Genomic DNA, 11,631 nt, shown 5'->3' with positions numbered 1-11,631 from the left:
CGAAACCAGAAGGAACTCACAAAATTCCATTTTTAAATAATCAACTTTTTAAAATTATATTTTTTAATTTTCATCTTTGACCTTTTTAAAATGAGAGTGCTGTGTTTAGTTTTGGTAGTCGCTGTGGTGGCCTGCAGAGCTGCCCCTGGAGCAACAGGTGAAGATGAGGGAAGGATAGAATTATTCTCTGGGGTTGCCATAGAAAGGTGAGTTTATTTAACGTGGCATAATACACAATTGTATATTTTTTATTTATTTAGGCGTCCCGGTTTCTCAATGGTACAATTATGGGTAGGAACTAACATTTTTTTAAATTAGAATATAAGTGTATATTTAAAATAATATTTTTTTTAACTGATACATATTTTTTATTATAAATAAAAATATTTTACCTGCCCACTTTCTTTACTATTAATTTGAATATTCTTGATATTTTACACTTATATGTACACAAACTCGTATTTTAAATTATAATTATATGTCGTGTACCATATGGTTATTTTTTATATTTAATACAATTGCATTCCTTAATAGTCAATATGTAATTCGTTACTTGTTGATTCGGTATAATTTTATTATTATTGTAAAATATTAAAGAGGGTAGAAGTTAGCTAAGGACTATAGATAAATAATATTCATTATCATTATATTCATAATTCATAATATTATTTACGAGTATTAAAAGATAACCTACCTAGACATAACACGATTTTCAAAACATTCTACTGGGAAATTGATGAAAATTAGTTTTCAGGACAAATCCTTTGCCATTTTACTAGTGAATTACTTTATCAAGGACGTCATGTATACCTTGAATATCATATTATATAAATCATCCCTAACTTTCCATTATCTTCTGATAAATCTTCTACAGTAAGTTTTTAAAAATGTCGTGCATTCCCGGATATTACATATAATGTAAAGTTTCCCTTCTACCTCTATGTTACTTCTGCCAACGATAGCTCGCTTTCCAAGTTTAAAAATAGCAATGAAATTACAGAATCCAAAGGCTACTTTAGTCTTCAGGAATAGCAGTGTTAGGGGAACCGCAAGCATCATAGAGCATTTTGTGACATGTGTGATGCTGTGCCATTCCCATTCTTCTCTGGTGGACCATCACCTTCCTTGTCACTCCGGTTGCATGAAATATGTCAATTTTTTTATTTAGGTGACATAATAGCACAATTTTGACATCAATAATGACTAAATTCTCAAAATTGTTCTACTTTAACACTATTAGTCGTTTAGGTAACGTTTAACGTTTAGGTAATAGCCGGTATATTTAGGATACCTATTACCTGCCAAGTATTCAAAATGACTAAAGCAAATGACCGAAACAAATACGTCGCACTCGACAAGGCGGATTAGTGGAAAATGTAATTCTATTGTCTGTATTTCACTTTCAAAGTTGAGAAAGCGTTGTTTACACGTGTTTTTGTAGTTTCGTTTAAGGCCCTTTGTCCTTTTAAGAGTTCCAGTAATTATTTGCATATGTAGATATGCAATATATTGTCAGAAGCACTGCAGTGTACATGAGTGAGAGCGATATTTGCAAAACCTTAATAAATATCACATAAAACAGATTATAATTCAAGATAATAAATTTATTAGTTCTTCTCTTTTTATGTGAATTAAATATGAATATTTCATTTTGAAAGTCAAGTCGAAATGTATTTAGCACTTTGAATTTAGGGATTATAAAATAATCTAAACTCAGATATACCTTATGCATGAACCTAATGGTCTTGCTCTATTAGGTTCATGCATGTTGTTTAATTTTACTAAAAAAAATAATTAGTGGTCTATCGGTGGTGGGATTTTAAACATAACATCATTTTAATTTTAAATATGAACATTTTTATTTTTTTTTGTTAAAGAATAAATGTAATACTAGCTAGTTAGCACTCCTTCTTTATATACAAAATTTTGCGTAATTTCCTATACAAAGTTTTTTTTTTGTCTGACGGTACTATTTTTGTTTGTTGTTAAAAAAACAACTTACGGTAAACTGTAGTCGTCCGTTTGACAAACAGCCACTTGAGTTATTTTCCGTAATTTGCCGCACCAGTTAATTCTACATATTGAAGTTATTACACGCAGTATAAGTACAGTCTAAAATGAACGAATACGTATAATACAAGCGAAATATTGACGAGTGTTTTTCCTTTATGGTTTTTTCCTATCAATCAAGTTGTCATGATTATTTCAGGCACATATTTTCCATTCCAAAAACACTACCAGGAAAGACCGAAAGTAACATTAATTACAAAAAAAAAATTCTTACAAAACGTTTGAAGTACTGACTGTATAGCGGACGAAATCCTTTTAATGTGTAATGGATAAATAGAAATAAATTATTGGATATTTGTTACTTTTTGAGACGGATCCCTATGACCTTAAGAGAAAACAGAGTAATAGAATTATCATTCCAGTTACCATTGTAAAAAATATTTGACTAGTAAAAATGTTTTGTTATAAGGAGATCATTTTCATACAAGTATATATTTAATATTGTACTCAAATATGTTTTTTTCACAGAGATCCATCTGGTGAAGACAAACTAAATGTCAAATTTGAACCAGGAGAACTGAGGGAGGCAGCCAGAACTTTTGAAGAAGGTTAGTAATTTAGTCTATACCACAGGTCCATACTAACAGTAAGTTAGAATAATATAATAATCCTAAGTTTAAAAAAATATTTCACAATCTTTCATTTTAAAAAAAAACAAAAATCTTTCATGGAAGGCATTAATGTATACGTGATATATGTATATAAAAAGTAAGTAATTAGATTATCTTCATAGTTCATATAAATATTTCAAGATTTTTTACAAAAGTTTTAAGTACACAAAATTCATGTGATAAAATTTAATGTCATTGTAATGTTAATTGTATATTTATATTGTAATTATATAAAATTATTTTTTTAAGTTAAGTTACAGATTATATCATTATTTGATCGATAAAAGTATATTATATTATGTAAAGATAAAAGTATCGCTTTAAAATTTATAGGTACATTTAATATTTTAAACTTTACGATATATCAAACATAGTAGGAAACAGCTGTCCATAATAAAATGAAAGTCGGGTCAGTAAACTCTTACGTGAGAAAACGTAACCGCTCGGTCAAGGCCAACTCGGTCACCCCGATGCAGAATGCGAACGATATATACTTGTAGCGTGGTCTACATACTAACACAGTTTAATTCTTTTTTATTTTATTTTTTAATCTATATTTTTATTAACAAATATTTATTTATTTATTTATATACACACTATCATCACAGGCTATGCCAAATACAGCAGTGCATCCAATATTACAACACCGGTTTGGTAACACAACATATTTATTCAATGGAATTCGGTTACTCTGTAAGCGTTTATTTAGGAGGCGACATTCTATTATATCTATATCGACAAGGGATTTTGAATAAGTTAGAAATATACACTATTTGGAACATATTAAAAATCTCTCGTTTGAAAACTAATGCCATATTTGAACGCTGTGTTATTTTTTAATGTTTGAAACTTACTGAACAAATATCACCTGCTTTTCCTTATCCCATTCATTTGGAGTCGGCAGAATGTGTTTTCTATGTATATTATGTATATATTTACAAAAAAATCTAAGAATTTATATCAGTTCTCTAGTGTCCAAAACACAAGCTTTGCTTGATGTGACTAGATGGCGCTGTGTTAATTGTCTAGGGGTTATTTGTATATATATATTAATGTATATAATTAAAACAAAACAATACAAAGAACGGGCGTCATTGTCCTTCATTCAAAATTGTGAATATATTGAATGTCAATTCAAGCAAGTCAATAACCGATTACGTGACAAAGTATAACGCATCGGCCACTCGACCATTCATTTTCATTAACGTCAATAGTTACACGTTTCTTACCACTGTTTTTCAATTACTTCCCCATTTAGTGTACGTATTGCCTATATTGGTGCTAAATATATGAGTATTTTTATTAATAATAATAATGTGGTTATTACATATATGTACCGTAGACACGTATACATATAAATACAGTATTACGGTGACTTCCCGATTTAGTATGTACTAGCAGTGCCCGCGGTTTCTTCCGCATGAAATTTATAACATACACAAAATATACACAGAATAACACATAGGCCATAAATGAAATGTATGGCCTATGTGTACAAGTTATAGTTATGTGTAAAAGTTAAAGTTTCATCCAAATCCTTTAAGTAGTTTTTACGTGAAAAAGTAACAAACATCCATCTTTCCATCTATTCATCCATACAGTTTATGTATGTATGTATGTATATGTGTACTCGTAGGAGTCTACTGAGGGAACTAGTATTAAAATGGGTGTTCCTCAGGGCTCTATTCTAGGTCCTTTCTTATTTTTAGTTTACATAAACGATCTTCCTTATATGGTAGAAAAGATAGCTGACATAGTTCTGTTTGCTGATGATACTTCATTAGTATTCAAAGTCAATCGACATATTGATGATATGGACGAAGTAAACGGTTCTCTCTCTTTTGCTTTAAAATGGTTTACGGCAAATAATATGCTACTAAATGCAAATAAAACTAAATGTATCAAATTTACTCTCCCCAATGTAAGGCCGGTAGATTCAAAAATCGTATTGGACAATAAATCTATTAATTTTGTTGACGATACTGTATTTCTAGGTATCACATTAGATTCCAAGTTGCAATGGGGTGCTCATATTACTAAATTGGCGAGTCGACTTAGTTCTGCCGCTTATGCGGTAAGAAGAATTAGACAATTAACAGACGTGGCAACGGCTAAACTTGTCTATTTTAGCTATTTCCATAGCATTATGTCGTATGGTATTTTGTTATGGGGCAAAGCAGCTGATATAAATACAATATTTACTTTACAAAAGAGGGCCATTCGCTCCATTTATGGTATGGGTTCCAGGGAGTCATTGCGAGAGTGTTTTAAGGAATCAAATATCCTCACCGTTGCTTCTCAATACATTTATGAAAATATCATCTATGCCAGAAGGAATATAGACAGTTTCAAAAGAGTTAGTGATTGCACTAATAAAAGCTTACGTAACAATAACAAACTGATTTTACCTAAATGTCGTTTGGCTAAAGTTAGTAATTCGTTTTATGGCAATTGCGTAAGGTTTTACAATAAAATACCAGAGTCTGTTATAAATCTGCCAGAAAAAAGATTTAAATGTCAAATAAAACAGTTCCTTTGCAAAAAAGCTTACTATAAAATTGAAGAATTCGTTAACGATAATAATGTTTTTATAGAAAAACTTTAAATCTATAGCACTGACAATATTATCTGATTACATTAATAATGAGTGCGTAGCGACTTCTATGTTGATTATCGCATGCCTCTTACTTGTTATACTGTAATTATTTATATAAAAAAAACATCTATTAAAAAGAGCAACACACAAGTTTCTTGCTCATTCTTCTTGTGATGAATCTGCATTCCGAATGAGTGGTAGAATCAAAATATGACTATTCAAAAGTGCTTGTAATGAGTTTATTTGAATAAAGATTATTTCTATTTCTATTTCTATTTCTACGAGCATCGTTTTATGACTAAGATGTAAAGGCTCTTTCCCTGTAATTTCACTACCAAATCTCACTTATTCGACAGATTATAAATTAATATAGATAATAATACCGTATCATTCTCTAGTGAAATATATTTGACAGAATAAAAAATCTGCCCCTGAATATAAATATTTTTTTAGCCGCTAAGCAACTTGCTTTGTATATTGTATTTCTGTTGTACAGTGCAGATTAGGCAATGAAATTATAGAATAAAAGTCATATTAACGCCTCACTGTAATACTTTACAAATAATAACTGGTTCCTGAGGGGGTGAGGCGCGGAGCCGCGCGCGTCGTCTAGTTTTTATGTTAATTATTGCGATTATTTATTGCGATCTAATTGCATTGATCATTTACACCATTTCCATTACACACATTTCTACAAACCGCTATTTTATTTTCGCACTCAATCAAGTTTAACAGGCATGACGTCTTAGCCCTCTGGAATGGCAACACATGAAGGGTATCACGGGTGATAACGTGATGTTCGTAGTGCTGTTCATGTATATAGGGGACACTTACTGCTTACCCACGGGGGGGGGGGGGGAAGGGGATTGTTAGTAATGTGGACTAATGTTCCCATTCCCAAATGTACCATGTCAGGTTGACCTCCACGCGGTTTCCCCTGGAAACCATCGTGATACATTCCCGGTGAATTTGTCACGTTGGGCTAACTGATCTGACTTCATGTTCATCCTATCATCCTCCACTGGTGCCCCGCCAGCGTAAACCATTCCATTATCAACCCTCAAAAAAAAAACTGCTTACCAACGGGTGGGCTGTCGGATTATTTGCCATTCTAATTATATTACATAAAGAATATATTTTAGATTAGAGTATCACTTATTTTCTATGTATTTTTAATGAAACAATTATATTCTTTTCAGCTCGGGGTAAAATTAAAAAGTACACGCCTCTCCTGGCTGGCATCGGTGTCAAAGTTATAGCCGTGCTCGGCATCTTGTTTGGTGGTCTTACGCTGTTGGTGACCAAGGCATTGGTGATGGCCAAGCTGGCGTTTGTGGCTGCTGCAGCCCTGGGTATTCAGAAACTGCTCAGCGGTGGTGGATTGAACAATATTAGCGGAAAGGTATTTAAAAATTCTTAGTCTAATTGTGTATTAATGAAAACTTTTTGGTCATATCCCATAGCCCCTTCTGCTTCTAAACAGAGTATGTAGAGGTATTGTTTATGTAAACAAGCCCGTGGCACTTGACGTGCTTAGCCATATTGGAGGACTCATAAGTCATGCCTGCGTACATGTGCATTTTTTTTATGCTACGATGGTGGCAAACAAGCGAACAGCCCAACTGATGATAAAGGGTTACCGTACTTTATCTCATCTCATCCTTCAAACGAAACATATCTTAAATCAAGCTGCTTGTCGGCTGAATTGGAGGAACAGAAGTACGCAGACAACCTTGTACCTAGTCTACCTTATTAAAACAGTACTACATAAATGGTAAATAGTTATATTCTGTTTTTGTAAATGAATTAATGTAGGACTTACATATAAAAATTTCGAAACGCATAGCCAAGAAAGTAGAGGCTCTTTAGCTCTAACTTACAATAAAAAAATTATCTTTTTTTTAATAATTGCTATTTTTTTTAAATATAATGTTTTAAGTATTTTAAAAATAGAATTTCATTCGCAGATTGCTAGTTTCCAGTCATCACCCCAGCAATGGTCATCGCCTACCGCTTCAGCTGGATCGTATCCATACGCGAGATCTTCTAGTATAGCTCAAGATGCCAACGACCTAGCTTACAAGGCTCAAATAGCTTCCTAAACATATCACCTATATACAATATTTCAAATACGACCGTGATAGGCCATAACACGAGACATGTTCGCTGAAAGAGACGCGTTGCTATATGAGACCAGGCTGATATTAATTTGTATTTTGTATGTGCATGACCTGAACATCTTCACCTGCGTAGCATTTTCTCCTTTATTACAACATTTTTTATTTTAGCTCCGGTACGGTCCGGTTCGGACTTAGCGTCATATTGTATAGTCTATTCCTCGATATAGGTTATCTAACAGCAAAAAAAATTCAAAATTGGTTCAGTTAGTACTTTCAAACTCACCACACGACCCGAATGTTCAAACCCACAATCTGTTTCTAATATCTATATAATTTAGATTTCGTGAACATTTTGGGGATCAACCTAACTGCAAGCGAGTTTTCTAAATGTTATCATGTCATAGTCATATCATCTTATATCACAATAGGATATTTAGCTTAAATTAGACTGTAAATAGTGTCTACTTTATATACAATTGTATGAACATCTGGAACCGGCAACGACGACCAAACGTCTAAATTTCAGGTAGTCTTTTGTCTCGTGGCATGTTTATCTGTTGCGGTTACGTACCTGCTTTTCATTGAACTTTTAGTTGTAATTATTGCGGTGATTTTGGTTTTTAAACCATACAACAAAAGATCATCCTTGGTTATCTAATATTCATAGACATTTAATAATTTATTTTTGATGAACTAAAGATTTGTAGAATAAAACATATAAAATGAGAATATACAATAATTTCAATGTTATAGATGCCATTTTTAATATTCGAATCGATTATATAATATACTATAATAATTTATTTAGTGAATTTGTATAGCATATAGTTTTCAAAGGAATAAAGGGATGCCAATGCGATTTTCATTATACATAATAATTTTTATACTTCTTAGTGATGAGTAATGAATGTTTGGTTATTCGTAACCGATAAAGTTGTATACAAACTGATATTTAAAATCATTACAGTAATTTGGCCCTAGTTTTTTTATACATACTATAAAAAGGGATCTATACCCATTTTTTTATTATTAATATTTATTATAAACGCAATATAACATTTCCAGTGATCTTGTTATCATTAAGTTGATAGATTATATTTATTTAATTAATTTAAATTATAATTTTAGATAAATTTATTAAGCTTTAATAAAATTATTTAATTTAAATAAAAGCTGAACTTCATGGTGCATAATTTATTGTAAAGTACAAATTTTATATAATCATTTAATTAATTTATTTGAATTTCTATTTATTATTATAAATTTATTAGAGAGAAAATGTATAAGAAGGAGATCTGTATAAATATACAAGTTTGGAATAGCACAGGGTACAAAATATTAAGACTTATATTCTGTTAATTAATATGCCCATTTATTTTACTTATTTACGGGTTATATTGTGTCATTTAGTATTAAATAGTAATTAAGTAAGTTACTAAATTATTATTTATATTAAGTTTTATCAAGAGACTGTATCATTAGCAAGTAAAATAAAATAAAAATGGAATAAATAAATACAAAATTGTAATGTATATATCAAATCTGTTTTTATTATATTCAAAATCCGCATAACATACTTTAGAAATTATGAGGAAATACAGTGAAAAAAATTTAATGCTTTGTATATATCGGAAACTTTATATAAACGGCTGAACAAATGATAATGAAACTTGACATAGCACTGAGATAGGTTACTTTTTATATTGTAAAATGCAAATAAAATTGTGGGTAACTAGTAATTTATAATTATCAAAATCAATACCATACGAGCGAAGCTGCTGGTAAAAACTAGCTGGTTTTAAGGTAATTGTATAATACAAAAGAAAATGTTGTTTGAAGGCACAATTAATGAATTAATAATTTTATCTTCATTAAGAAATGATACTTGTCGTCTATATTAAGGCATAATTTTTAAATACATTGTACTATAGGTACTAGTCTGAAAACAGTCGTTTAAAAGCGAACAAATAAAATTAATTTGTGGATTTAATTTGACAGTTGATTTTTTTTTTGGTGTTACACTGTACTCTCATTAATTTTTAATTATATTTCATAAAACATACAGCAACTAAAAGAGATGAATTTGTGTGTAGAACCAAATCTCGACCGACATACAATCTCACAACATCCAGTTACAGTTACTACTAACGCCATCTATCGAGAGGTAAGGAAATAAGATTGGTTTCATATATCTCTTATTGGAGAAAATAACAACTATTGAAAATAGTTACACATTTAAAATAGCATGTAATAATACACAATTGAAATATATTATGTATATATTGTGCCGGTACACAACTTCGATAATATGGGTTTATTTTGAGAAATCAAGTCGAATATTAAGTTTGAAATTACTCATAAAAAATATATTTGTCATATAAAAACACAAATATCCTTTGCTTTTTGTTTTCCAACCATCACCCTTCGTGATTATAGGTAGTAAATATCAAATAATAAATGTTAAGAACTTTATAAAACATACAGAGCAGTCTGTGATATCCCCAAAAACATATTTTCAAAGGCGTACGACATCGAGATACGATATATAATTCTACTGCCTAAATCGCTCTTCAAAATGTTGTTTAGTTTTAGGTATACAAATCTTTTATCTTTCATGCCAGATTTAATTAATAATGGATAAAATCTTATCACTCACTATAACTACAGTAAACACATGCCTTGAATGCTCAAGTATATCTTTATATTATATACATGCCTATATATTTTTATATTGCTTTACAAAATTATTGAATTATAGTAAACTTTGTGAATAATATAGTAATTTTAACAATAGTTACGAATGTAGCAGCTATGGTTAGTTTTATATTTATAACTAATCTACCTCTTATATAACTTCACCTTTATTCTTTGTCAATTAGCCAAAGAAAGTATTATTTTTTCGAATTGTAGCCTATGTATTATGTAATTTGAATATCTATGGTATAAACAAAGTTCTGTTTTTAGTTATAATGAATCATCAGTATTATCAGGTTTGATACCTTAATTTAATTTTTAGTAATATACTTAATTCATTTTCAAAATTCTCACATTATAATATATTATATGAGATTTCAAAAATTTTTAGATAATGTGGAAATCATGATTTCAAAATTCGTGAAAGACTTTCACCATAAACTAAAAATCATGAACACGCCATACCATCACCGCCTCTGTTTAGAAACTAAGTGACACAAACGCACAAACCCACTTTTATACTAGTTTTCAATAGAATAGAATGCGTAAAAAACTACATACCATCCTCACTCATACAATCAAATAAATGCGTGGGTATATTGATGTATGTACATACCTTTCACTCACTCACACCATGATAGAAAATTCTAGAACAGTGAGAGATGTGGAGAGGACAATAATTTTATTACTTAACTTGTTACTCGTATAGTACGAACATATCAAATAACAAGAATTAAAACATTATGTGTATCTGCTTTTTAACAATGAAAACAATTAAAGATACTAATTACATTTATATTTAAATAAAAAATATAGTCTATATCTGTAATCTTCAATAAGCTAATGAGTAAATTCAATAAGCTATGATACTTATTTCGGAATATATATTTAGTTTCATTTTTAAATATGCAATATGGTTTTTTTCTAATATGTAGATTAATATTTCATTATAAAAAGTATTTCATTCATAAAATTTAAGAATTGAAATCAACGATGTGGTGTGACTCAATTTAATTATTTTTTATTGTAATGATCTTAAAGTCTCTCCTTGAAATATTTTAATGTTCAATTAATATATAATAAATATTTTATTAGTAATAATAATACGATATCTCATTGATTAGTCTATTGCACATGAAATATCGCTAGAAAAAAAATATAATCTATTATCGACTCTATAAATTTTGCTGTTACAATTACCAACGCGACTGACTTTCTCCACCACTACACATATATTTTGTGTATGTGTGCGTGACACTTTCACTCGCCAGTATTTTTATTGTACTTTTCTTTAGATTTCTTATATTCAAATGAGCAACGGTCGTCGAGCAGTTTGAATATTTTATTCAATACTACTGAATATGTTTATGGATGGTTTTTTAGAATATAAAATATAATTTATATATATACCATTTTTATATACATCACAAGATAAGATAAAAGATAGCCATAGACCTATCTTTAATATACATATATAAATGATAAGTATATGTCTATCCTCATTATTTAATTTATTTTCAGGTCAAGAAGAATTGTTTCC

The 11,631-nt window shown here is 30.0% G+C and overlaps 1 protein-coding gene across 1 annotated transcript; it reads left to right on the top strand.

The window, feature by feature from the left end:
- On the top strand, positions 1 to 7,599 carry LOC131845513 (uncharacterized). The gene is made up of 4 exons (XM_059194583.1): positions 1 to 206; positions 2,539 to 2,618; positions 6,477 to 6,679; positions 7,245 to 7,599. The coding sequence occupies exons 1-4, from the start codon at positions 91 to 93 to the stop codon at positions 7,377 to 7,379; spliced, it is 534 nt and encodes a 177-aa protein (XP_059050566.1). The 5' UTR covers positions 1 to 90; the 3' UTR covers positions 7,380 to 7,599.
- Positions 7,600 to 11,631: the final 4,032 nt, after the last annotated feature.

Source organism: Achroia grisella, unplaced genomic scaffold (genome assembly GCF_030625045.1).
Source record: "Achroia grisella isolate CSIRO2021 unplaced genomic scaffold, CSIRO_AGI_Agris_v1 utg474, whole genome shotgun sequence".
Classification (NCBI taxonomy): domain Eukaryota; kingdom Metazoa; phylum Arthropoda; class Insecta; order Lepidoptera; family Pyralidae; genus Achroia; species Achroia grisella.
Note: the sequence above shows the minus strand (reverse complement) of the source record. Positions and strands in the feature narration are given on the sequence as shown.